At 44.5% G+C, this 27,440-nt stretch overlaps 4 protein-coding genes across 6 annotated transcripts; 3 read left to right on the forward strand and 1 right to left on the reverse strand.

Annotated features, from left to right (window-relative positions):
• The first annotated feature begins 521 nt into the window (after nucleotides 1–521).
• Nucleotides 522–7,532, forward strand: ehd2 (EH domain containing 2). 2 transcript variants are annotated; one of them, XM_011482275.3, is made up of 7 exons: nucleotides 522–866; nucleotides 1,749–2,217; nucleotides 2,302–2,478; nucleotides 3,262–3,377; nucleotides 5,173–5,585; nucleotides 5,681–5,845; nucleotides 5,968–7,532. In XM_011482275.3, exons 2-7 carry the CDS (start codon nucleotides 1,997–1,999, stop codon nucleotides 6,514–6,516), a joined length of 1,641 nt encoding a protein of 546 aa, XP_011480577.1. In that variant the 5' UTR covers nucleotides 522–866; nucleotides 1,749–1,996; the 3' UTR covers nucleotides 6,517–7,532. The 2 variants fall into 2 exon arrangements, with proteins under 2 accessions (XP_011480577.1, XP_004075312.1); XM_004075264.4 differs by having other exon boundaries at nucleotides 523–866; nucleotides 3,262–3,359.
• Nucleotides 7,533–10,211: 2,679 nt separating this feature from the next.
• On the reverse strand, nucleotides 10,212–12,682 carry nup88 (nucleoporin 88). The gene has a single exon (XM_004075265.3). The coding sequence runs from the start codon at nucleotides 12,655–12,657 to the stop codon at nucleotides 10,498–10,500; it is 2,160 nt and encodes a 719-aa protein (XP_004075313.1). The 5' UTR covers nucleotides 12,658–12,682; the 3' UTR covers nucleotides 10,212–10,497.
• Nucleotides 12,683–12,721: 39 nt separating this feature from the next.
• psmd8 (proteasome 26S subunit, non-ATPase 8) lies at nucleotides 12,722–15,926 on the forward strand. Its single transcript, XM_011482276.1, has 7 exons — nucleotides 12,722–12,858; nucleotides 13,327–13,399; nucleotides 13,487–13,589; nucleotides 13,684–13,849; nucleotides 14,501–14,601; nucleotides 14,855–14,966; nucleotides 15,261–15,926. Exons 1-7 carry the CDS (start codon nucleotides 12,754–12,756, stop codon nucleotides 15,396–15,398), a joined length of 798 nt encoding a protein of 265 aa, XP_011480578.1. The 5' UTR covers nucleotides 12,722–12,753; the 3' UTR covers nucleotides 15,399–15,926.
• A 1,768-nt stretch (nucleotides 15,927–17,694) lies between these two features.
• Nucleotides 17,695–27,259, forward strand: spred3 (sprouty related EVH1 domain containing 3). Of its 2 annotated transcripts, none has more exons than XM_011482686.3 (6): nucleotides 17,695–18,241; nucleotides 19,650–19,815; nucleotides 24,713–24,887; nucleotides 24,964–25,025; nucleotides 25,106–25,264; nucleotides 25,371–27,259. In XM_011482686.3, the coding sequence occupies exons 1-6, from the start codon at nucleotides 18,231–18,233 to the stop codon at nucleotides 26,373–26,375; spliced, it is 1,578 nt and encodes a 525-aa protein (XP_011480988.2). In that variant the 5' UTR covers nucleotides 17,695–18,230; the 3' UTR covers nucleotides 26,376–27,259. The 2 variants fall into 2 exon arrangements, with proteins under 2 accessions (XP_011480988.2, XP_020563734.1); XM_020708075.2 differs by having other exon boundaries at nucleotides 17,696–18,241; nucleotides 24,713–24,881.
• Nucleotides 27,260–27,440: the final 181 nt, after the last annotated feature.

Below are 27,440 nucleotides of genomic sequence, written 5' to 3' on the forward strand. Positions count from 1 at the left end.
ACCTTTGTCATGGTAGAGAGAACACGTCAACGCTCATCTTGACCCCATAGGATAGCACAAGGGATAATCTAGGTCTTAATTTGTTTTTGCTTTATTTTTATGGAATTTGTTGGTTTTGCATCTTGAGAACGTTTCACACTTCATGGATGGAACTGATTGACTTTTTACAAACTAAAAACGACAGTTTTAAAGGCCTGATCTGGGTGTGCTCTCCACCCCACAGCCAGCAGGTGGTGCATGGAGGTAGAATCAGAGCTGCATGTTGTGTTGCCCATAGAGCTGGAAAACAGATTTTAAGCAGATGGGAGGTAAATTGTACTCACATCAATAAATAAAGATGCTGCAAATAAATAAAATCAGGAAAAAAACATGGAGGATATCCTATGATTTGCAGCATGGAAATATGGCACAATGGTGATCTGTCGTTCTGAGGCAGGAACAGCGCCACCCATATTATTTATTCACAGTGCCCCCCTGCTCCCCCAGGGTCCACGCCCTCTGGTTTGCTCATCCCGGCCTGCACGCTCTGCCTGTGCTGCCCAGAGTTGCCAGGCATTCTTGCAGGAGGAGGTCTGTGTCATTAAAGGAGGAAGGCAGAGAAGCATCAGCTCTCTTACAGCGAGCAGGCCGAGGACTCCTGGCAGATCTGCAGCTCATCTGAGATGTATTAAGCCCCAGAGAAGAAGGACCCTCTCTGATCTGTCTGCACTGACGCTCCTCAGAGAGATCCTATTTGCTGCCTGAGGTACACGCATACATGTAGCAGCGTCTCCTCCAACACAACGTAGGAGAGCCAAAATATTTTTCCAGACGCCACAAGGCAACGCCGGAGAAGAAAAGATCCAAGGAAACTCCATGAGAACTTGGTAAACTTTAACTTTTAAACTTTAGAACAACTTTTTAGGATCGTTAGAATGAATATTATAACAGATTATGTTGGAAACTGAAAACAAAAGAGAGAAGAAACTGGTTTGATCATTTTTGAAAATCCTCTTTCTGCAAAAGAAAACTGTCAGATTTCTTTGTTTTTCCTGCTTCTTGACTCAATTATTTACGCTGAATTCCTCAGAGACTTGTTGCTCCAGCTGGCGTTAACATTGTTTTGCCTGTTTGAAGCCTATATATGTGTGCAAAGTGTGCCACACAAACCCACAAAACCGATGTTGGAATCTTAGACAAACCTCTTATTCTCTTAGGGTTCTCTAACATTTGGTTTGACTGGCAGACAGTGTTTGTGTGCTATGGCAACACAACATGAAAATATTTCTGGGGGTTTGCCATTTTCACAAGAACTCTTTCCCCACGGGTCTTGTGACACCGCATGGCTTTGCTGCCTGTTTTTTTTTTTTTTTTGGTGGAATTATATCTTTCAAATGCAATATAAACTGTAGAAAAAGCACATCTTCTTGTCTGCTGACACATTTCTGAGCTTTTTTCCATTAGTGTCACCTCACGGTCCAGTTTTCTGCTGACATAAAAGACAGTTTTGGAGATGTTTTTCCATGCAGACTCCATCCCAAAAACGTTTCCTAACATAGAGCGGTCACATAAGTGTTTGATTTTTCCACTGAAATGAAGTGCAGGGGACTAAAGGAATGTCTTACTCACTTTTAGCAACGATGTGAGCCTTGCCTGAGCAAATCCTGATGAAGGGCTGGGTCTCCTGCGTTTTCCATTCAGAGAAAGAATGAACTTTTATTCTGCGATCGTTTATCTTTTCTTTTATTTCTGCATCTGTTGTTTTTCAGCATTTCAGGAGTAGGAAACTGCTTTCAGGGAGAAAAAAAACCCCTGACTTCAAACTAAAACTGGGTGCTGTCCTTCTTGCTGGTGTAAGCAGAGGAGATCTCAAGGACAAGTGAGAAAGAAGATTTCACATAAATACAGGAAACACCTGAAGGTTTTTCCTGACTTCTGCTGCCGGAAATACAGACGAGAGGCAAAGCTGACACTGATTTTTTGGAAGAGGTTTGCAACAATTCATTAGTTGATCGCCATGTCACGCTGGGGGAGAAAGAATGTGAAGAAGGCGCCTGAGGTGGTCCGCACTGTGACAGAGGGGCTGAAGTCTCTGTACCAGAAGAAGCTGCTGCCGTTGGAGCAATACTACGGTTTCCATGACTTCCACTCTCCAAGTCTGGAAGATGCTGACTTTGACAACAAGCCCATGGTCCTGGTGGTGGGGCAGTACTCCACAGGAAAGACAACATTCATCAAGTAAGATCTAGAACCTTCTTTGATTTGTATAAATAACACAAATTCAAGTTCACAAGGAGAGGATAAAAGTTCTGGATTTGGCAGATATCTACTGGAACAGGACATTCCCGGGAGCAGGGTGGGACCCGAACCCACCACGGACTGCTTCACCGCCATCATGCATGGGGAGGTGGAGGGCGTCATCCCAGGGAATGCCCTGATTGTAGACCCCAACAAGCCTTTCCGCAAACTCAACCCGTTTGGAAACACCTTCCTGAACAGGTGAGAGCGGAGGATGTTCCTCTCATAGCCTGGTGGGATGTTTCCCCTCAGGCAGCCAAGTCTGAAATCAGTGGAGAAGAGCCAAAAAAAAAAAAAAAAGATTTAGTGGAAAGTGTTATAGCCCTTTGGAATTTCAAGCTCTTGTGCCAAATTTCAGAGTAAGGAGGCACTTTCCTTATTTGTGGAAAAATTGAGAAAGGGAGCGATATGAGGAAGATGAAAGCTGAACTACTCGGACATCATGAGTACACAGTTTGAAAGGCAGGGTCAGAGGGCTCACAGGGTTCGGGAAAACAGTGGGACAAGGATGACGTCGACTGACCGAGCTGCAAGATTTGTGTGCATGCTTTTCCACTCCGGTAAGAAAGCAGTCGACTGTTTGAGAGTGGAAATCCTTCACAGACCAGAAGGAGTGACAGGAACTGAGAGCTTTTGGACATGGGGCTCCGACTGAGCAGCACTTCTTTCCATAGTCAACGTGTTTGCGTCTCTACTTTTGCGTTGACTTCCTGTTCTGGGAGCCGGTGGGCTCGTTAAGCCCTTAGACTACAGGAAGTCGTGTTGTTGTTCCAAGCCACACATCGTTAGCGGCAGTTATTGTTCGATTCTGGCAGTAATGGTCATTTTCCCTCAGGAAGCCCAGAGCAGAGCGAGCGAGCCTTGAATGAACACAATGGCCTGCAGAGGGAGGGGGGAGATTTGCAAAAAAAAGAAAGAAAGAAAGAAAGAAAGAAAGTTTCTAAACATGTATGATAGAAATGTTTGTAACTTCTATGGCACCAGATTCCAGTGTGCACAGATGCCCAACCAGGTTCTGGAGAGCATCAGCATCATCGACACGCCTGGAATCCTGTCTGGGGCCAAGCAGAGAGTGAGCCGAGGTGAGGGACGCAAGAAAGGTGAGGAGAGGGGGGGAGGTCTGAAGACACGCCCTCCTGATCATCCGCTTACAAACTCATCTCCTTGGCTTGCCTGGCTAACTCATGGAACCAGTTTGCTCCTCCGTAACCAGACTTGGCAGCCGAGCAGCATCCATCTCAGCACTGCGGCGAGGAGAGCAGAGGCAGCCGCAGAATTCTCTTAGCACATCTGGAGGAATCTGTTGTTTAGAAATGATCTCACAAGCATTTTCAGTTCACTCCTCCGCCATGAAACCCATCAATCAAACTGGTCTGCATGAAGAACTAACAAGTTCAAAGGTTCACCAAAACCTTTCCAGAACCGCTTCTTATTTACTGACCTCATCTTTGAACATTTTTATCCTTCATCCAAAATCATCTCAAAACATATTTCCAAAGAACATAATTCCAACTTCTATAACTTTTCCAAATTAATTTTAACAATTTCAATAAGAAAAGTTCACCTCTATTGACTAAAGGCTGGCTAGACAACTCCAGAACCTTGAAATGATTCTTTCGTGTATCTTCTCCTTTGATGCCCAGGTGATGTGACCTCAACATTTTGTAAAGTAACCCTGGTTGGTCGAATGTTTCCTGTAGGTCTGCATGCACTGTTGCTGCTATTCGGTCCATTCATCCATGCAGATCTTCTCTAGAGCTGTGATGTTTTGGGATTGTAGTCGCAAAACTTTCTCTATTAGAAACGTTTGACTACCCAGGATTACATTACAAGATGTTGAGGTCACATCGCCTGGGCATCAAAGGAGAGGATACATAATAAATCATTTCAAGGTTCTGGAGTGGTCTAGTCAGTCTCTGGACCTCAATCTACTAGAGATTCTGTGGAGGGAGCTGAAAGTCCATTTTCCAGCAACAACCCCAAAAACTGATCACAAGATTTAAAAAAGTGAAATAAAAATAAACATCCTGGTTGAATTGACAAATCCATTCAACCAAAATGAAAAAAAATTGCTGTTACCCTTTTCAGCTCTAGAGAAGATTTGCTTGGATGAATGGACCGAATAACAGCTGCAGTGCATGCAAACCTACAGGACACATTTCACCAACCAGGGTTACATTTCAAAATATTTAGGTGAACCTTTGTTATTGAACAATATAAAAGGTGTTTTCTGCACCTTTATACAAATAAATTTACTGGATCCTTTAATTTTTTACATTTTGTTTCTTACAGTTGAAGTTTTTCTATGGTGAACATTACAGACCTCTACAGCCTTTAAGTTTGAAAACTTGCTAATTCTATGACCAAAAATTAGTTTTGCATCACCGTTTGAGAAATCAAACATACCTTTTCTGGGCCTTTAAATGCTCCGTCAGTCTAATTCAGTGTCCAAAGCATTACCACGAAAATTTAGGATGTTTAAAGTTGTCCATAAGATGATTGCTGCCTCTGGGAATGGAAAGAAAAACCCAAGCTCGTCATGTTTCCCATGGTTGACCAGCGTAACGGAACGGCTGATTGCATTTTCCAGCAGGACTTGACCCCAGTGCCCACCAAATTAGTGCATTTCTTGTCCCTTGATACTAACGAAAACACATTTGGGTCAAAAAAAAAAAAAGGTAGCAAAGTAGAATATTTTAGTCATTAAACAAAATAGGACTTTTAGGTTCAGAATTCTTGAATTGAAGCAGCTTTTAGAGATTTATCAGAAGCTGATGACAGGTTCGTGTCGTCGTCGACCTTCTCCCCTCTCCTGTTTCCTTCAGCCCTCCTGCATGTCCAGCTGTTTAGCTGTGAGGGCCTTTTGGTTATCCCGTCTCGTTTGGTTTCAAACAGGTTATGACTTCCCGGCCGTGCTGCGCTGGTTTGCCGAGCGCGTGGACCGCATCGTCCTGCTGTTTGATGCCCATAAACTGGAGATCTCTGACGAGTTCTCTGAGGCCATCGGGGCCCTCAAGGGCAACGAGGACAAGCTCCGCGTGGTGCTCAACAAAGCAGACATGGTGGGCACCCAGCAGTTGATGAGGGTGTACGGAGCGCTGATGTGGTCTTTGGGAAAGGTGTTTGGCACCCCGGAGGTTCTGCGCGTCTACATCGGCTCCTTCTGGTCAGAACCGCTGATGGTGTCAGACAACCGAAAGCTGTTTGAGCTGGAGGAGGAGGATCTGTTCGCCGAAATTCAAAATCTTCCTCGCAACGCAGCTCTGCGCAAACTCAACGACCTGGTCAAGAGGGCTCGCCTCGTCAGGGTGAGAGATGTGCCGGTGATTGGTGACAGGAAGTTAAAGAATACTCTCTGTTCCTGTGAGACGATGGAAAAATGTCTGCTGTGCTTTTCCTGCAGGTCCATGCCCACATCATCAGCTATCTGAAGCAGGAGATGCCCTCTGTGTTCAGGAAGGACAACAAAAAGAAGAATCTGATCTACCAGCTGCCTGTCATTTTCTCCAAGATCCAGCTGCAGCACAACATTTCTCCTGGAGATTTCCCCGACTGTGCAAAGATGCAGGTCAGTTCAGTTCGTTGGTCTTCATGTCTGGACCATCTGGAGGATTGGATCAGCTCCAAAGTCCACTTGATTGGAAAATGTTGGCTAACTTGAGCCTAATGCTTTTTGGTTTTGTTTTACAGGAGCAGCTGATGGTTCATGATTTCACCAAGTTCAAAACCTTGAAGCCAAATCTGATGGCAGCTTTGGACGAGCTGCTCTCCTCTGACATCGCCAAGCTGATGCCCCTCCTGAGGCAAGAAGAGCTGGAAGCCGGCGACCAGCCGGGAGTACAGGGTGGCGCCTTCATGGGAACCCGAGCTGGGCCTTTCAACGAGGGTGATCCCTTCGCAGAGGAAAACGGCGAGGGATGCGAGGAAGAGGGAGACTGGGTGGTGACCAAAGACAAGCCTAAATACGACGAGATCTTCTACAACCTTGCCCCCAATGAGGGCAAACTGAGCGGCCCCAAGGCGAAGGACTGGATGGTGAGCTCTCGCCTGCCCAACTCGGTGCTGGGTCGCATCTGGAAGCTGTCGGATGTGGATCGTGATGGCATGCTGGATGACGAAGAATTCGCCCTGGCCAGTCACTTGATTGAGGTGAAGCTGGAGGGCCACGGCCTGCCGCCCGAGCTCCCCAGCCGCCTGGTCCCCCCGTCCAAACGCAGGCAGAAGGGCTCGGACGCGTAAACTCTCTGTTGTCCGTCACGCTCCAGCTTGCAGCTTTCCCTCAGACTCATGCACGACTAAAACTGAGTTCCCAGGTGTGACTGTGATCTGAAGACCCACTCAGATCGTCTTTGGTTTTATTTTCAAATCGTTCCCAGTGGTCTTTGAATGATGATTAAGCTGTTTTTAGCCGTTTAAAGAAAACCTGCTGTTTTCTAGGACGTAGTTTTTCACCTCTAAGTTTTGGACAGGACTTTTAAACATTCTCCCCCTAGCTTACAGCCCCTCACACCTGCACCCTGACATTACCGGTGTAACAAAAATGGGATTTCAGAGCTATCTAGCCGTACAGTTTTGATCCCGATGCTAGCTCAGACAAGGAAAACGAAGACGTACATAGATCTATTTGCCTGGTAGTGGATGCATCAGAAAGGAGCGGAACAGGGAGCTTGTGCCCCGCCCAGCATATTTTCATAAATAGGATCTTTGTCATATGACATTTTTTATCATCTGCTACAAAACGATTTGAATAAATGCAGTTTTAACCTTAATTTTGAATATCTATTTCCTCCATCTTCAGAAAAATGCCACAAGAACATGTTAAAAACACAAGTTTCATCAGAGCGGGTCTGTAAGAAGTCACACAGATCTCAGTGCTTCTGCAGTTTAACTTTTACATTATGAGCTTTTTTTTGCATTTACTTAGAAGAAGCGAACAAAAGCAGAAAGGAGAGCTGACAGCTCGGTTGGATTTTTCTTTCCAATCAAAATATCTATTTGCTGAGACCATTTTTTTATATAAATGTTTTTTATTTAGTTAGCTGCTCACACCTAATAACCAGTTTGATGCTTCTATACTTCAAAGCAAAGTTTGGATGTTTTTTTTTTTCTCTTTCTGTTGTTGTGAATGTTTGGGAGGGAGACCCTCATTTGTGTAAAAGAACACGCTGAGACTGAACAATGTATTTCTGACTACTGTGCACAGCTCCACCAACTGTTATGGATTATTGCAAACTGAATAAAAATTCCTGACTGTGGTTTGTCTCCCTGGTGACATTTTTGGAAAGACTGAAAAAGTGAGTCAGTGAAAGCATAAAAAAGGAACGTGAGTTCATCTGTGTTTCTTTCCTGCGTAGCTCGCTTGCTTTTTTTTTTTTTTCCCCCAGATCAACAGTGACTCACTCTCCCCACTGCCAAATCCACAGCCTTCTCTTCTCCCCTCTCATTCCAGCCATCTTTCTTTTTTTTCCTGCCTCTCTTACAAACAGCTTCCTCCCCTCAGAGATCAGTTCCTCTCTGGTGGTTCTTTCTGTCTGTTGCCTCTCCTGAAGTGTTCCCTCCCCAGTGTTTCTGAAGGCTTTCAGGTTTCCTTATAAAGAGGCAGCTTCTGCGCCTCCTCGCTTCACTCCTCCATGGAAAGAACCACAAATGAGAACCAGAGGTGATCCAGCTCCTTCCTCCCCGCTCCCCGGCTGACTCACATGTAAAGAATGCGGTGGGTCGGCCCGGGAGTTATTAATATCCCTTTTCCTTGGGTCGACTGACTATCCCCAGGATCCAAACACTGCACCTTTATTAGAGCCTTTAACAGTTTTGCCCTGTTTGATGCATGTCTGAGCGTGACCTTCAGAACCCCGGAGGCTCTGCTGCAGAAAAACACATCTTTAATTTCTGGATACTATTTATCGATTAAGTCACAAGGAGGGGCGTCGCTTGATAGATAATGAGTCATAAATCCTTGCAACTGTCGATCCTTCAAATCCAACAAAGAAGGCTGTAAAACAGCAGAAGAGGAAGCTGCAAGCAGGCCTCGGGGTCAGCTGCGGTGACCCCGCCGACATCGGGGATCCCCGACAGCAACGCTTACTCAACAAAACCGGGGTCTCCTCTTACGTCAGAGTGTTTATGTGGGGAATTCCTCTGCCGTGGAAGGAAAACAGAGGCCTGCAGCTCAGCGGAGGAGTGACATCTGGTGGATGAAGAGTTTCTGCTCTGAAGAGCTGCACTTTACAGTTAAATTATGAACAAAAAAAAAACAGTAATTCTGCTTATTTAAATGGTTAAATATTTGTCTATTTGGTGTTTTAGTCTCCCACATTATAAGTAAAAATGTATCATTTGTAGCAGCTGAAAAAGTATCTAATAGATTTAAGAGGCTTTGAGCTGAATGAGTAAATATTAAAATTACGGTAAATAAAACTAAGTATATAGTGTTTGGAAATAAAACAATTAGGCTTCATGATGAAGAAACTGAAAGATTGTCTGAACAATGTTTAGTTGAAATATAAATTCTGAAATATCTAAATCAATATTTGTTCTTTTTAAAGTTAAAGACTCCTCCACCCTGAAGTATGGGGAAACACAAAACAGGAAACTCCTCCAAAATAAAAGCCCTAAGAATAATCCCTGGATCATCTCACATGGAGTTGACTGACTCCATGTTTCACAAATTAAAATATCAAAACATTTGGAGACCTGGTACATTTCAAAATAGTGTTGAAAAAATAAAAACAATTAAAAAAAGAGCATCCAAAGGTTCTTCTATTTAAGAATTACATTCAGAGCATAAAATATGCTAAACTTCATTGCATCTCCAAAAGAGCACTTCAGAAATGGAATAAATGCAGGTAAGACATAAAATATTGCAAGTTCATAAAACAATTTCAAAGCAATTATAAAGGCTGATAATAGATTAATGGGAGTCGACAAGAATCATTGATATGAACTTTTTCTAAAGACCTTTTATCATAATTGATTGTTTCAGTGTTTGTTATAATTCTGTAAAAATATATGGGTTTCATCATTTAAGTTTGGATTGATTTAAAGAAAAGAAATTCTAAATATTTCTAAATACCAGGGGTCTGCAAACCTTTAACACTAAAATAGCCATTTGGATCAGTTTCTTATGGCCCAGAACCCAGCAAGTCCTACTTTACTTTTTTTAAAATACACTTTTTTTCTTTTTTGTGGCCATTTATTTATAAGCTATTTTTTCATATATATATATATATATATATATATATATATATATATATATATATATATATATATATATATATATATATGTATATATTAAGAATAGATGAATGATAATAATTTGGTTTGTATACATAAACAAATTTGAACTTATTTTACTTTTGACAACAGTACATACGAGTTTCTTTCCAAATAAAATACCCCCTTTGTCAAAGTGTTTTAAACATAATTTTAGCAGAGATATGCTGTTAAAACACATCTGATCCTTTTAGAAGTCAGTCTAAGATTCACTCGGCTGAAAATGTGTTTTTTTACAGGTTGTTGTGGCTATTTTTTTATAATAGATATGTATTAAAGAAAATTCAGCCTAAAATTTGCATTTCTGATTGTATTTCTTTATTCAAAAAATATTGTTTGAAAATATCGCATTTGATTCTTAGTTAATATTCTGGATGCGCCACAAGCTCTCTGCAACATGAAGGGGAAGGGCGGTGGGGTTGCTATGCGCCAATAGTCCGTCCCACAACTCAAAGGGACCAGTTCTGCAGAAACTATGTCCTAAAACACAAGACCGGTTTTAAAATTTTGGCTCAAAACGGCATAATTATAATTAAAGGACGATTGTGAACAATTTAATTTAAAATAGCTCAAAAGATGATTGGTGTGGGGCTGTAGACACTATCCAACAGTTTTTGAGGAACATCTGGTGAAACTGAAATGTGAAGGAGAGAGAAAACAGCTGCAGACAACTTTAAAGTTTATTTTTTTGTCAAAAAAATTCAACAAAGGTTGTAGAAACATGAATTGCATTCGAGTTTGGCTTTAAATATTTGTTATCTGTGAGGACATCGTTTTCTTGCTGCTCTTAGTTATTTAAAAAGAGCGCATTTCCTTTAAGGAACAAACACTTTTAACCAAAAACAACATTAGGACTTTGTGTAAAATGCCTGGAATCAGAAATCAGTGTCCCAAAAAGCAGCTCTTAATCTGGAAGGTCCCTCTAACCTTTGGCAACATCTGAAATGCTTAGAAACCAAAGTGGCTTTTAACGTCTTTGATCTGCTTCATCATGTCACCGATCTGCTGGCCCTGCTCCCGCAGGACGTCCTGCACAACCTTCTTCTGGTGGGCGTTGAGGGACACGGTTCCCCTGGTGGCCGGCGTGTTCTTGTTCACTTGCGTCTTTTGGTACTCCATCTTCATGGTCACCTGTTTGATGGAGTTGTCGAGGTGCTTCAGTTGGTCGCTGACAGCCTGCAGCTCCTTCCTCATGTTCTTCTCGCTGTTGGACAGGACGGGCAGTTGGTTCTGCAGGCTGCACAGAACCTTCTTGACCCTGTTCATGATGGTTTCCTGTCGATACTTGGCATCTTCATACTTGTCGGCCAACCTCTCGGCCATCTCCCTCAGGCTTTTCTTCTCTTCCCGGCACTGGCTCAGCTCCTCCTGCTGCTTGTTCTTCTGTCCGGTCAGGAGCTTCACCCTCCTCTGCATCTCTTCCCGGGCCAGGTCCTGCTTCAGGATGTACTCCTCGCGGAAGACCTGCGTGGCCCTACTAAGCAGCTGCAGGCACTCCTGAGGAGGAGGAGACGTGTCCTTCTCGCCGGCCTTCAGCACGAGAGGATTAGTGGAGCCGCGGGCCAAGATGCTGCGAATGTGCTGCTCGAAGGAGTCCTCGGCGAGCCTACGCAGAGGGGAGCTGGCGGAGCTCAGGCCTGGGTGGGAGCAGAGGAGGGGTGGGGAGGAGGGGCGGATGGAGCTCAGGAGGGGCATAGTGATGCACTCAAAGGTGCTGGTGATGCAGATCATAGTGGCGCCCAAGGAGAGGTCCGAAACTATCAAAAACCCGCACACAGGGGAGGAGTGGCTGGTCACCAGCGGTCTGGAGCAGAAGATGTGCTCCACAATGCAGCGCTTCTCAGCTGCGAGCTCCTGCAAGCTGTCCTTATCCTCCTCGCTGGACTGCAGGAAGTTCTGCAGCTTGCTGACCCATATCAGCCCCACGCTGTGCACTCCAGCCTCGTGGGTGCAATGGTACCTCTGCTGACAGAGGGCATCTCTGTGAAGTCGGATGGGGCAGGTGAAATCCAGCTCCGGAGGCTCCTCCTCCTCTCCGGCCGCCACCTTGAGCGTCAGTTCCAGCTCAACGCACTCGAAGACGTAGAGAGCAGGAACCGCCTCTCCTCCTCTGGTCCATTTCTCCACTGCTCCAGTCTCCTCCTCCTCTTCGGACTCCAGCACCACGCAGTGATAAAGTGTGCCCGTCTCCGTGGCGATCACCAGGATGTTGGGAACGCAGGGCAGGCACAGAATGGCACAGGCATCGTAGCCATAATTGTCCTCCGCAGCAGGATACATGGGGAGGGGCCCCGCTGGTCTGCTCAGGGTCACCTCATTGGAAAGGCTGCTGTAGCTCACATAGGTCTCTCCAGTCTCATACAGAATGAACAGAGGGTAGACCACCTGCTCTCTGGAGCCCTGCACCGGAGGATGCCGGGAAGGAGGTGACGCTGGCCCAAAGTCAAAGGCCACAGCGATCTCCCCTAAAGATGCTGCGTAGGATCTGACGGGAGCATGGATGCTGCTGTCGTCATCCGCCTGCGACACGGACAGGACTTTAGCCGGAGTTTGGGGCGACTTCAAGCTGTAAAATCTGATGGTGTTGTCGGAGGTGAGCAGAACCAGGTGGGGCTCTCCGGTCTCGCAGGGGTACCAGGCGGCCTGCCGCAGATACACCGACGCGGAGCTGGTGAAGAAGCGCTCGGCCACCGGGATGGTCCTGCAGTTGATCTTGTCCCGTCCTCCCTCGAACTGGGATTTTTTGCCCCACCGCTGCGGAAGCTCCAGAACCGAGACGCCCCGCTGCCCGATGAGAGCAACGTGGTGCTGCGTGGGGCTGAGCAACACCTGGCACACCTGGAAGAGGGGAGGGTTGATGCAGAGCAGCGTCTGAAACTTCCCGCTGTTTTGACTCTCCGCCGAGTTCAACTGGCGCAGGTTGGTGGTGTAAAACACACGCTCTCCGTCGTCCCACACGAATAGGTCCACGCCCAAACAAAACGCGAGGTTCTTCGCGACTCTCCTTTCATCGTCCTTTGAGTCTAAATCCAACTTTTCCCTAATTATTTTGAAAATATCGTGGTTCGGTAACTCACTCTGCCACCGCTCTGCACCGAAGGCCGCCATCTTCACCAACCCTTATCTCGCGAGAGCAACCCTCACCGGGCAACTAATAGTTTACCGTAAGTCGACAGTCAGTGTCGTACAAATTGCAGACTCACCATGGCGTTGAAAGAGACCGCAGCCTTGTATGAGATGCTAAAATCAGAGTGGAATAAGAAGAATCCGAACCTGAACAAATGTGGAGAACTTCTCAGTAAGCTGAAGGTATCGAAACACATTTCTATACTCTAATCGGGAATTTTAAAAATCTTTTTAAATCGATTATGCTACTAGCAGACTTGGCTAAACTTGCTAGCTCATGTGATATGCTAACATTGTTTTCGGAGTTTTGTTTAATTATCCTATAAACGCTTTTGTTTTACACATACATTTTTTTATAAGCTTTAATTTTAATTAGTAAAATATATGCTATTGTTTTGACAGCAAATCTTATTTTTATAATATAAGTCTGTAAAGGCCGGAACCAATGGGTTTTTCGTTTCTGCTTACCTGGTTGAATATGATGTCGGAAGACTTAACACCCCTCACACATTTATTTTGTTTTATTTTGCTTTTTTCTCCTTTAACTTGTTTGATTTTGATGACGACGCTGCATGTTAAATAATATTCATTGTATTTGAAAACTCTCATTTAATCATTAGTCATGCTTTTGTTGTATTTTTTTTTACACAGATTACACTATTGGAGCTGAACTTTCTGCCCACCAGTGGACCCGCACTTACCAAACAGCAGCTCATTTTAGCCCGTGTGTACAGTCAGATTTAACTGTGACTTCAAACATGACAACATCCCACTGACGTCTACCAGAATCACATCTGTGTCCTTGTTTCAGGCGATGTCCTTGAAATCGGAGCGTTGTGGAGCATCCTGAAGAAGGACATCCCATCTTTTGAGAGATACATGGCTCAACTGAAATGCTACTACTTTGATTACAAGTAATGCTTGGAATCATGGAAATGTGTTACGTACATTTGGATTAATTGTATTGAGATGGTTTTTTTTTTCCTCTTTGGTGTTTTTCAAATACAGGGAAGAACTTCCTGACGCTGCCTATATGCACCAGCTGCTTGGACTAAACCTGCTCTTCCTGCTGTCACAGAATCGTCTGTCTGAGTTTCACACAGAACTCGAGAGACTGAGTGGTCGAGACATTCAGACCAACGTGTACATCCGACATCCAGTTTCCTTAGAACAGGTATTTTAATTTCACAGCTAAATTGTGCTTTTTGGTGTTTTTAACATGCTCTTTTATCATTCTTCTCATGATGGAAGACATGTTTAAAACAATGTAAGATTGAAACTGTGTTTCTGAGTATTTCTTTATTAAAATAGGAGCAGATATAAGCGTGCTGTTTAAAAACACTCAGGTTTGTGGCACCGCCACTGGCAGGCCAAAGTCACCCTGCTCCACTCCAATTCTGATGCAACCACTTTGCAGACAAATGGCTCCATTAACACTGGTGTCTGGCTCAAAACTCTACTGCTGGATACCTCCAATGTTTCTCGCTGTTTTTGTTGCACTGCTAATGTTAGGTTGAGGTTTTGAAGGGCTGTAAGCTAGTGAGAGAGGGCGTAAACAAAGGGACGATCGGAAATCAGTGGAGGGTTATCCCCGTGCCAACTGTCCCACCTTTGTGAGAACTGGGAAATGACCGACAATCTCTGTAAAATCCTTGCATATTAAGCTCGAGATTTAACCATTTTATGTTTATTATCAAGTGAGTTATCTTATTTCTGATTTGTTGCGCCTAAATCAACAACATTGTCTTGGAATGTTCTGTAGAGGCATGTGCTTTCTAAAACTTTTAATAGTTCACAAATATTGAACCTCTAATTTTGATTTCAGTACTTGATGGAAGGAAGCTACAACAAGGTATTTCTGGCAAAAGGCAACATTCCTGCTGAGAGCTACACCTTTTTTATAGACATCCTGCTTGACACCATTCGGTAAGGAGCAACAATTTAGATGCTTAAGATTTTATTTTAATGCTGTTTTTAACTTCTCTACCTACATCTGGATTTTTTTTTTGTAGACTCATTTTTGTTGTTGTACGTCCACTCAAAAAAACACCAATACTTAAAAATGAATTGCTTTCAAAATAAATCTAAATTAAATAATGTTAGAAAGCAGATGGAAATAATTAATCAGATAAATTAGGATGATTCTAAATTGTTTGCTTTATGTTTTTTTCATTTGCAGAGATGAGATTGCAGGCTGCATAGAGAAAGCGTACGAGCAGATCCAGTTCACAGAGGCGACCCGGGTGCTTTTTTTCAACTCCCCCAAAAAAATGACAGAGTTCGCCAAAAAGGTACAGGTGTTGTCTTGTGCGAGGCAAATTGTAGTTACAAGAATTAGGAATATATTGAAATGTGTTGTATTATTTTTCCCTTTTGTTTATTTACTTAGTCTATCGTGTGAGAGTTAGACTCTTCTTTATTTTCTTTTGGATTGAAAACTGACAAATGTTGATGCGTCTGCAGTCTCTTATCTCTTAAATCTACCTAAACTAGAAGTAAAAAAATCTGTCTTTCTCACAGTGGAAACATTAAATATGGGCTGGATAACCTGAAGCTGATTTTTTTATTTGCTTTCTTGGTTCCAGAGAGGCTGGACTCAGACCCCAGATGGCTGTTACTCTTTTACCACTCAGCAGCAGCGGACGGAAGAAGTGACCATCCCCTCCACGGAGCTGGCACAGCAGGTCATCGAATACGCACGACAGCTGGAAATGATTGTGTAATCCGTCCCTGTGAACACTCGGCCATGTACAGACTCAGACAAACAATGCTGATTCAGGAAACGTTAAGTCGGCTCCAAACTGCGGTTTCGATAAGGGATGTGACTTCACTTTTTTGCCAAAGTGATTTATTTGTTTCCCATACTTAAAAAAAAACAAAACATTTATTTTTTCTGGTTTTCTTTATATATTATTTCTGCCTGGTTTGTATTTTCTATTTAGAATATGCAGAACCAAAATGACGACAGTTTTTCAGTTTTTTTGGAGGCCTCAGTGCTTCTACAATCCTTCTGTCCATCTTCAAAAAAGGTCTTTTAGATTGAATGCATGACATGTTTTTTTTTTCCAAATTAAACTTTTTGAACTTAAAGTTTTATTTTCAGACCATAGAAAACTATTCACATCCATTCACAACTGAGACCTGGTTTGATTTTCTTTGTAGTAAAATCCCTTTTTCCTTAGATGGTCTGCCTTTTACTTTATTCTATATTGAAATTCTTTCGGTAATAAAGCATTCAGTGGTGTCATAAATTGTGTGTGCATTTTTTCCCTTCATAATTGTGTGCGCTGGAATCACAACTAAAAAAACTACATTCTTCCCTGTGCTCTTATTTTGAAATCTCTGTAACTTTTTTTCCACGTCATTTTCACTGTCTGCATTTTTTAGCCATAGATTTCTATCGAATTCTATAGAATTCTGTTTATAATTCTTTTAACAAAATGAAGGAAATTACAGTTTATAAGGTATGAAAAAATCTTTTGCTTGATTCATTTGACTATTGCCCCCAATTTTTGGTTTTGTTTTGAAACTTTTACCTTTATTTTAGCCTTAACATAACATTTAATCAATGTCTAATAATTATCTAAGTTTTAGTTCATTTTAGAAAAAAATGAATTTTGTTGGAAATGTGGAGGATTTTTTTTACAGAAAATGTTTCGATGTCATATTTGGTAACCTTCTCATAGGTTAAACTATTAAGCTATTTTCCATAACCCTTGTGCTATCTTAGATGACCCCACCCTTACATTGACGTGTTCTCCCTACCATGACAAAGGTGGATAAAGGTGGAAAGATTTCATGTAATCCATGGACACCAGTGAAGATCACAAATCATTGAAGAAAAAAGGTTCAGAGCACTGTCTAGTGGGTCTAGATGACCCAACTCCCAATGTTAAAGTGCCTAGGATAGCACAAGGGTTAAAAAGTCAAATTTAAATGAAACATACAAGATAATGTTGCAAAATCATTTTCAAAATAAATATTGCCTAAATGAAAAAACAAATTAGATGTTAGTTTTATAATAAAATCTATTTAGTTACTTTAATCTTCTTTTCTTACTAAACACCAAAGATTCTCTGCTATAAATGCAAAAATGAACCACCAAAAAAATAAGTTGATTTTATAATTGCTACATTTCTCAGAGGGAAAAATATAGGTTATTTTGGTCAAATAACACAATATTTTTAAATATATCAAATCAAAAGCCAGTTTACTGTTAAAAAAAGTTTTTTCTTGTTTCTGTTTAAATTATTTATTAGTAAGTAGCAACGATACAAAAAAGGGCTAACAGAATAGTATTTACTAAGAAAAGATTCCGTTTACGTTTTAAAGTATGACACAAGCGTTTAAAACAGGACTGTGGAATTGTGGGAAATATAGTTTGGAATACCCACAAAAAAGCACCGCCTTTTCTCTTTTTAAGGTAGACCGTGACCTCGCAGGTTACTAAAACCAGGATTTAAGAATGTGAGTCTGTTGGCTACCTTAAATTTCACCACGCCAACTTTGGTCGCTGTGGCCAAACTTTTTGTTTTTTGGGGGAATGACGGCATCGTTTTGAGGCACTTTAAAAGAGGGGAGCTGTCTTTGGTGCTGAAAATACCCCCAAATCCATTACTTTAAAAGGGGAAAAAGAAGTGTTAAAGCTGAATAAAGGCTAAGAAAAATGTATTAGTGTGTAGGTTTGGTCATTAAAGCAGTTTTAAGTATCACTTTGACCTGACAATGTGGATATAGTTCTGAATATTTTGTTTTTCTACATTTTCCTATGTGAAATGGCCAACAGATGTCAACTTTCTGAGAACACAGCATGCTTTAAAAATGTAATTCTTTTTAAAATAAAGACAAAAAACTCTTTGCAAATAGAGATTCAGTCAATAATTATACCATAAAATACACAAATAGTGAAATTAAGCATAGAATAAATCATTTTAAACAAAAACTTGTTTGAGCTGAAAATGGTGCTGTCCGTGGTGCTGAAACCTTCACAATGTGTTTTTAACTTGTAAAATGAATTTAAAAATGCGCAATTTTAATATATTTGTCTAGAAAGTTACATTTAATGAGATGAAATTAAAAGTTTTATAAGTGGAGGAGGCAGAGGTCATTGACGCAGCTTATTTGCTGACCAAATAACACCCCTTTGCACAGTTTCAGCCCATTTTTTGAGGTTTTTACTCAGACGTGGTTTCTGAGAAACCCTGTGGCTCATCCACAGCCGCGATGCTGTCAATGATTAGTGCGGATCTGCTGGCACAGGCCAGGTAGAGAGACAGAGGGAGAGAATGAGAGTGAGGGAGTGGAGGAGAGAGTGAGGGAGAGAGGGAGGATGCTGCCAGCGGAAAATGGCTGCTGCAACCTCAAGCCTATCCTGATACACCGAAACGACATCAAGGTGGAGACAGAGAGAGTCGGAGGAAGATTATGGCAAAATGAGAGCTGATGGGGGGAGAATGTGACTGACTCCAAGTGTTTCCTGAAAGGAGGATAGACAAAAAGGAAGAAGAGAGGAGACCCTGGGGTGGGCTGCTGCAAGCGGCGGGCAACACCGAGCCATGGAGGGCGAGTAAGTCCTTACATTTTCATGTCTTTAACCGTTTTATTTATTTATTGTTTTAAACACCGCACATCCTTCAGCTAAACACCAGAATGGAATTGAACGCGCGGCGGCGTCAAACGCTCCACCAACAAGCCAGCATCCCGGCTCCATCCGAGCCGCTGCTGCACAGCTGAGCCGCGGATAAAAACACCATTACGTAGTCTTGAATCAACAGCATACACCCAGTTTCTGATATATCCCACAGCCAGGACGTGAGAGATGCTCCTCCACCTACATGTGGAGCCGGAGCTTCCACAGGATGTTCACGCAGCACACGCACGGCCAATTCGGACCAAAACAAACGCATTCTTCAAAAATGATCCCAACGATAAATCAGAAAACGAAGCGAAGCGATCATCCAAATGGAAGAAAACAATCAGGAAATGACTCAATGAGTAAAATGCATGGAGTTGAGGTGGGGGGGGGGGGGGTGGGGGGGGGGGAAGAAAAAAAGGGCGAGATATGGCGAGTTTGGGGCCAGAATAGCGTCATTCAAGACAACCTACAGTAAAAGGAGGGAGGGATGGAGGCGTTGTGATTTTTATCAACTTGTCTCGGGGTTTCATTATGATTTTTAAAGCCAAACTTTATGAATGAAATGTGATTTTTTTCCCTCTTCCTCTGTCGTCCTCACCCCTCCTCTCCTTCTTCCCTCTTCTAATCGGACCCCTCCCCCCATCTCTCGTTTCCTCTCCATCCTCTCACCCACTCGTCGCTTTTTTCCCCTCCTCCGCCCCCCCCTCCTTTTTTTTCACACGCGAGTGCATTGTATTCAGGCCTCTCTGGAGCGCGCGTGCATGCGCAGGGCCGCTCCGGATCCGCTTTGGTTCCGTCCCCATTCATAAAAATAATAATAACAACAAATAATAATAATACATATAAGATGATATCGGCGCGTGCTAATGAGCGCGTGCAGCAGGGGTGGAATGGAGGGATGAGAAGCGTGCAGTTGGAGAGGTTGGAAAGGGCAAAATATGAGCTGCTTTGTGTGCATTTCATGCACATGTCGAGCCGTGGCGGCGCTAAATTATTCATCAGAATGGGATTTTTTTTTTCGCTGTGGCCTCTGATGGCGAATGGGTGCATTCATTGATATGTTCACGTGCATTCATTCTTTCTCCTTCTCTTCCTCCATCTCCATCACCATGAAGCTTTTTCTTTTTTCTTTTATGTTATCACTGATGTAGGATTTTCTTAGTACGGATTACAAAGGAATTGGGATCAGATTAACTCCAGAGCGCGAGGCCTTAGCGCCTCTTACGCTGCTGTCATTGTGTCTCATTCATAGAAAATGTGTGCCTTTTTTTTAATGGAAGCTGAACCGTCCTCCCTGCTGGACTGTCTGTTATTCATTGTTCTCCTCTCTTCTCCACAGTGTGCGTGTTCGTGCCGTGGTGATGACACGTGATGACTCCAGTGGCGGTTGGGTGCCCCTCGGAGGTGGCGGCCTCAGCCATGTGGTCATATGTAAGGGGCGGAGTCACGACGGCAGGGGGCGGAGAGAGTATATCATACGCGGAGAGCGCCTGCGAGATCGAGCAGTGAGTGCGTGCGCGTGTTGTCGGGTATGGCAAGCGAAAGGTGTCATAAATCACCAGAGGGGGGGGGGGGGGGGTGAACAACGGCGTTTTTGCTTAAATGCTGCTGTTTGCCATGTTTCATGGCAAGCAAAAGTTATCATAAATTACCAAAGGGTGGGGGGGAAAAAAGACAGAGACCTGGCGTTCCAAACAGGAAGTACCCAACGGCTCCTAATGGCCAAAATCCCATGGACTTCTATTGAGAAAGAACAGCCATTACTCAGTCATACTATTTGTCAGAATAACCATTCTTGCTCTGATGTGCGAAGGTCAGTCCTATGTAGCTGTAACACATAGACACCCAATCAAATTGCAGCTTGTGTGGCGCTGTCCAAGGTGAGGAAGTTGCTTCGTCGCGAGTTCAAACCCTGGTGAGAGTTAAGGCAATAAGAAGTTGTGGCACATTTAAAGGGATTTTAGTATAGTAATTGTTAAACTCTTTCATTTTGGTTAGCTTAGCATTTTGGTTAGGTATTTACTCATTAAGGGGGCAAAAGGATTTAAACATGCGAAAATTTAATACAAGTACTTTAAAAGTGTGAAATGAAATTTTATCAAAACTAAACAATTCAAGAATGAAAATGTGTAAGAAAAGCGTTTTCACAAAACAAATTTCACAAACTAAATGACAAATATTTTCACGTTGAATAAGGATAACATCAGGAGTCCTATCATGTCTGTGTCTGATCATTAAAAGAGGCTAATATAGGTTTAGCAGAGTCTGACATTTTACCCTCATTTCTCATCCAACATAGTGAGGTGAGATAAAACATGACCAGCAAGACAAATGTGAGAACAGCAACATCTACAGTGGTGGACATAATTGTTGGTACCCCTCAGTTAAAGAAAGAAAGTCCACAATGCTCACTGAAATGACTTGAAACATTCAAAAGTAACAATAAATTCAAATTTATTGACAATTAAATAATCAAAATCAGCCATTACTTTTGAGTTGCTGATTAACAGAATTATAAAAAAAACAAACAACTAATGAAATAGGGCTGGACAAAAATGATGGTACCTCCATAAAAGACTGAGAACTAATTGCCCAGGGGGTCATGATGAACTCAGGTATGTCCTTTAATTTACATCACAGCTGTTTTCAAACCCATAATCAGTCAGTCTACTTATTTAAAGAGAGACAAATAGTCGCGTTGCTGTTTGGGGAAAAGGTGTGAACCACACTGAACATGGACAACAGAAAGCCAAGGATAGAATTGTCCCAGGACATTAGAAACAAAATTATAGACAAACATGGTAAAGGTAAAGGCTACAAAACCATCTCTAAGCAGCTTGAAGTTCCTGTGATGACAGTGGCACATATTATTCAGAAGTTTAAGACCCACGGGACAGTAGCCAACCTCCCTGGACGTGGCCGGAAGAGAAAAATTGATGACAAATTGAGGAGACGGATAGTTGGAACTGTATCCAAAGAGGCCAGAACAACCTCCAAAGACGTTAAAGGTGAACTCCTAGATCAAGGTACATCAGTGTCAGATCGCACCATTCCTCGTTGTTTCAGCCAGAGTGGACTTCATGGGAGACGACCAAGGAGGACACCACTGTTGAAAGGAAATCATAAAAAAGCCAGACTGGAATTTGCAAAAATGCATGTTGACAAGCCACAAAGCTTCTGGGAAAATGTCCATTGGACAGATGAGACAAAACTGGAGCTTTTTGGTAAGGCATCAGCTCTATGTTCGAAGACTCAAAAATGAAGCACACAACGAAAAGAACACTGTCCCTACTGTGAAACATGGAGGAGGCTCAGTTCTGTTTTGGGGCTGCTTTGCTGCATCTGGCACAGGTTGTCTTGAAGTTGTGCAAGGTCAAATGAAATCTAAAGATTATCAAGGCATTCTGGATAGAAATGTGTTGCCTAGTGTCAGAAAGCTTGGTCTCAGTCGCAGGTCATGGGTCTTCCAACAGGACAAGGATCCAAAACACACAGCCAAAAACCCCAAAGAAAAGCGTTGGACTATTCTGAAGTGGCCTTCTATGAGCCCAGATCTGAATCCCATTGAACATCTGTGGAAGGAGCTGAAACATGCCATTTGGAGAAGACACCCGTCAAAACTGAGACAACTGGAGCAGTTTGCTCATGAGGAGTGGGCCAAAATACCTGTGGACAGGTGCAGAAGGCTCATTGACAAATACAGAAACCGTTTCATTGCAGTGATTGCCTCAAAAAGTTGTGCAACAAAAGATTAAGTGATGGGTACCATCATTTTTGTACAGCCCTATTTTGATGATTTTGATTAATTTTCAAGAAATTTTAATTTATTATTACTTTTGAACGTTTCAAGTCATTTCAGTGAGCATTGTGGGCGTTCTCTCTGTAACTGAGGGGTACCAACAATTTTGTCCACCACTGTATATATATTTTAACATGACGTCATCAATTTCATGAAGTTAAAATCTAATTGATGTGAGCGTTTTGCAATGATTGTTTATGAATAGGAAGAGGAAAATGTTGACATTTTATTTAAAAAACTACTTTTTTTTTGGCAAAAAAAACTGATGCAACACATTGTGGTCTATATTTGCCAATCTAGTGAGCATCGATGCACACTGGTTTTTCTGCAGAGACTTCTGGGAAATTTCTTTGGCATTGGATTTTGGAATTGTAGATTTGGACAGCACTACGAAATGGCAAACGCACCATATAGTGGACAATAAAGTGCACTATGTAGGATGGCTGCACGGTGGCGCAGTGGTTAGCACTCTTGCCTAACAATAAGGCCCCTGGTTCAAGTCCCGGCTGGAGGACCTGAAACAGAACACCAACGGGGGACCTTTCTGTGTGGAGTTTGCATGTTCGCCCCGTGCATGCGTGGGTTTTCTCCGGGGACTCCGGCTTCCTCCCACCGTCCAGAAACATGCTTCATAAGTTAAATGGTCACTCTAAATTGTGTGTGTGTGTGTGATTGTGGCCCTGTGAAAGACTGGCGACCTGTCCAGGGTGTCCCCTGCCTTCACCCGCAAGTTGCCGGGATAGGCTCCAGCAGCCCCGTGACCCCAAAAGGGACAAAACAGAAGAAGATGAATGAATGTAGTGAGTAGTGAAGGAATTTTAACACAAACAGAGAACTTCCAGGTCATTTCTTGAGTCATCCCCTTTGTTTGGTGGAGGGACAAGACTCTGGCAGGACAGTAAACGTACTTCCCCACAACACCAGGGTACCCAGCGCGTATGTGTGGACTCTCTGGGCCTTGTTTCAGTGGTTTATGGCTAAATACACCCACTCTATGTTCTTGCAAATCCTATTTAAAAAAAACAAACAATTTTTTTTCCCTATCAAAAAGCATTCAAGTTAAAACTGACCAATCAGATGCCTAAGGCTACGTTTACACTGCAGGCTGAAACGACCCAATTCCAACCCAATTCAAATTTTGCCCCTATGCGATCTGCATCTGATCTTTTCATGACAGTCTGAACGACAAAGATCTGATCTTTTCAAATGCGACCCAGGCTATTTGTGTATGTGGTCCTGAATCCAATACGTATCTGATCTTTTGAAATGCGACTGCCGTCTGAACGGCCAGGCCACATGTATCCGACCTTTACGTCATTGATACGCTACAAACGTCATCATTCTGTGTTGAAGTAGGCGGGAACGAGAACATAAACAACAACCATGGTGGATGATGCTGCTGAGATCAGTCAGAGGAAGGGAAGCGAGGTCACCGATTGGATTAATATTTGGGTTTACAGCTCTATTCTGGCAGAACTCGAGGGCTTTTATCGCAACCGGGCGGTTTTTGAAAACATTTCCAGCGAAATGGCCAAGCGTGGTGTTGAACCTTTCCCGCGATTACTTTTTTTCCTTTCCGACCGTGGTCAGAAGCGCGGGGGGCCGAAGGGGGATCCTCCTCTGGGGTTCACTTCCCCGTTCGGACCCTCAGATTCCCCAGAGCGAGTTCATAAAGAGTCAATAGCATTTATTCTGGGGGAAGCCATCTTTTATTACCGTTCTCCTTCCTCCGTAACAAACAACATGAATGCGCCCCCAACAGACTACCTCTGCCCCTCTCACTCCCTCCTGCGCTGCACGCACTCTCTCCTCTCTCTTACACACACGCGTGCGGCCGCAGCACATACACATCCCCCTTCCACAACAGTGGGTCCAGATGATCCTGGCTCAAATGCCTTCTTAAAATTAGAAGATTGTAATTGTGCTGGCTCCTTTGTAAATAGAAATTTAATAATGCATAAAGAGCTCCGCTGTTAACATCCATTGTTAACGTTAGCTACTTCAGCAAACAACAAGTGACGTCGTTCCTCGTTCAGTACTCTTCTGCGCATGCGGGTTAATTCTGGGTCATTTCACGGTCACACAGGAGATCACAAATGTTCGGATTTAATTGGAAATGTGAACGCCTTGCAAAAAAATCTAATTTTTTCAAAAAATCTGAATTGAGCATTAAGCCCTGCAGTGTGAACTATGTGGCGCCCGCTGGCTCCCACCTCAAACGTTTGATTGACAGATTCTCCCAAGCCCTTCAGTGGAAGGGCTTTGAACAAGCTCACTCCTGATTGATTGGTGACAGTAGTTCCCCTAGAAACGTGACTCGGACCAATCACTGCCGACTGGCTCTAAATGGCGGCGCCTGTATCGTGGAAAAATGGCGAGTAAATGCATTTCGCTGGAGCTGGAGGTTAAGCATATTCTATGGGTGACGTCTCATCCGAATTGGTCCAGTTGGATACAACTGCCTTTTCCTGGTGATTTACCTTAGCTTTCGCTTGCCATATAGCTGTGTTTTGGTGCAACGTTGCTTCTCATGGGGGGGTTATGGATGAAAGGGGGGTGGTAGCTCTTCTCATCTTGGATGATGACCTTGGTTGTGTGTGCAGCCTGTGTTGGAGTGCGCCGTGCAGAGGGGGTTGGTCTACAACAAGGTGAATCCCATCTTCCATCACTGGCGGGTGGAGGACAGGAAGTTTGGCCTTACATTCCAGAGTCCTGCAGACGCCATCTCCTTTGAGAATGGGCTGCAGACCATCATAGACAAGCTGGACAGAGGTACGGGTATGTAGAGCTTCACCTCCCCCCGTCTTCCTGGAGCTCCAGGAGGCCCTGAATCTTTGTTCTCCTTGTCATCCAGGCTCCGACTCACCCTCATCCTCCACGCCGGAGGAGGCCGACACCGAGGACGACGGGCAGGCCGTGAGTATGCTTTGAGGAGGAGCAGCTCCTGCACGTCTGGGGCGGTTCTGACTTGTGGGGTGACGTGTAACCTCTGCTAGTCCCACACAGGAAGCGAGTCGTCGTCCAACAGCAGAAAGGAGATGCTTCCCAAACCCATCACCATAGTGACCAGTGAGTCTTCATCCACTTGTTTTGTGCGACCAGAGGAGTTCAGCTTTGGGTCCAGCCATGGCGTCACCACTCAAACACCTGCTCAGGTAGCATCTTTTTTTCCCTCTCAGATGATGATGAGATGCGCGCAGCAGCAGAACACTCTGTTCCCACTTCCCAGCATGCCGTGTAATTCTACACCCCTCTCCACAGATCCACAGTAGACCGGGACTGCACCAGCTCTCACAGGCTGTGCTGAACCCCCCCGCGCCGCCACCCCCACCTCCTGCTCCACCCACTCCTCCTTTGGGGGCCCCGACCTCGTCCCCGCTGTCTCCCCTCTCACCCACCATTTCGCTGCTGGAGGAGGGAGACCTGCGCAGCGTGGACCCTTGCAAAGACCCGTGGGGGTCCCGAGGCTATGAGGATTACAGGCGCGCGGGGGCCACCAGGACTATGGTCGGGGGTCTGACGGGGGGCGTGGTGGTCGGAGGCGGGGGGAGCCTCCAGGACAAGTCGGACCTGTGCGTGGTTCGCTTTGAGAAGGAGCTGGCGGGGGTGGGGACGGCCGGCTGCGAGGTGACGGTGAGCCTGGACAGCAAAGCCTCCCAGCGGCTGTCGTCGTCGTCGCCCACCTGCATGTCCATGTCCATGTCCAACGCCGTGTCAGGCGTGTCCCTCGGTGCCGGCTCGCCCCAAGAGACGGGCAAAGGCTCGCCCTCCCCCTGCTGCATCCACGCCTCCCTGGCCACGCCCCGCTCACGGACTCGGAAAAGAGGAGGGGCCAGCTGCGCAAGCGGCGACCCCGGGGCCATCTCGCCCGACGACGACAGCCCGTGTCCGCAGGCGTCGTCGTCCTGCTCGTCCCGCTGCGTGTACTGCCGCTCCGTGTTCAGCGCGTCGGAGAACGGGCGGGGCCGCTGCAGGGACGCCCCCGACCCGGCGCTGCACTGCCTGCGCCAGTGGACGTGCGTATGGTGCGCGGAGAGCCTGCTCTACCACTGCATGTCGGACTCGGAGGGGGAGTTCTGGGAGCCCTGTTCGTGCGATGACTCTTTGGGGGGCCACCCTCACCCCCTCTGCTGCGCGCGCTGGTTGGCCCTGCTGGCCCTGTCGCTCTTCGTGCCCTGCATGTGCTGCTACCTGCCTCTGCGCGCCTGCCTGCGGTGTGGGGAGAGGTGCGGCTGCTGCGGGGGGAAGCACAAAGCGGTCCGATGATGGGGGGGTTGGGGGTGGGTGGGCGGGCAGGAATCCCCGGATTGAGGGGCGGGAGCACCTGTGGTGAGGGAGGAAGGAGGCGCGCGGTGCTCCCAGCAGGCCTCCAAAGCCCCCGAAGCCTTTTCACTGCATTCAGCTCCTCCTCTTTTCAGCCTCACCGGTCCCACGCCGACTGCAGGTGCGCTGCATCCGGGTCACGCTGTGCAGGGATCACCTGGAGCCCTTACCGTGGATTAACAGCTGATTCACACAGAGAGGATGGCAGAGGCAACAATGATGTGTACACTGTTTAAAACGTCCTTTTGATTATTTTTTAATTTACAAAGAAACTCTTGGAAAAAACCCTCACCAGATGTTTATATCTATATATATATATTAAAAAAATTATATATCTATATAAATATCTATATATATCTATATATATAGATATATATAGATATATATATGATTGCATTAATTTTAATTGGTATATTTTATTAAATGTAAACCACATTGACGGAATTTCCAAACAGCACACACATCCATGTTTTCACTCCAGTGGAAGTTTCATGTGTTCATCGGTCAGATGGGCACATGTCACCCTTTACCTCTAAGTTTACCTCAGATGTTACTCAAATCCTGGTGGGTGGGGTGGGGGGTGTGGGGTTGGAGAGAGCACACTTTAAAGAAAAAGACAAAAAAAAAAAAAAAGGTCCCACAAGTCCTGTCTTGTAGTTGTAAGAACCAGCAGCGGAGGGCCGTAAATGCAAAGAGACAATGATCGTGAAGGGAAGTTGCAATGACAGACATTCTATTGTGATCCATACTGGTCCTTTTTTGTAAAAAAAAAACAAACACAAAACATTTTCCTGACGGCAGTAAACATCCTCACTTTGCACATACCCCCCAATAATCGTGAAAAGCATCACATATCACCGCTGTTGTTGCTGAATCAGACAAGGTGCCCAAAAAGGAAGCCTCTGAGAGAGTCTATTCTACCTAAAGGCCGTCCTCACCGTCTGTCCCTGCCTCCAAAAACAAGTGCAATGACCCCAGGGCGGTATTTTTGTATCTGAGAGAACTGCG

Source organism: Oryzias latipes, chromosome 13 (assembly GCF_002234675.1).
Source record: "Oryzias latipes chromosome 13, ASM223467v1".
NCBI lineage: Eukaryota > Metazoa > Chordata > Actinopteri > Beloniformes > Adrianichthyidae > Oryzias > Oryzias latipes.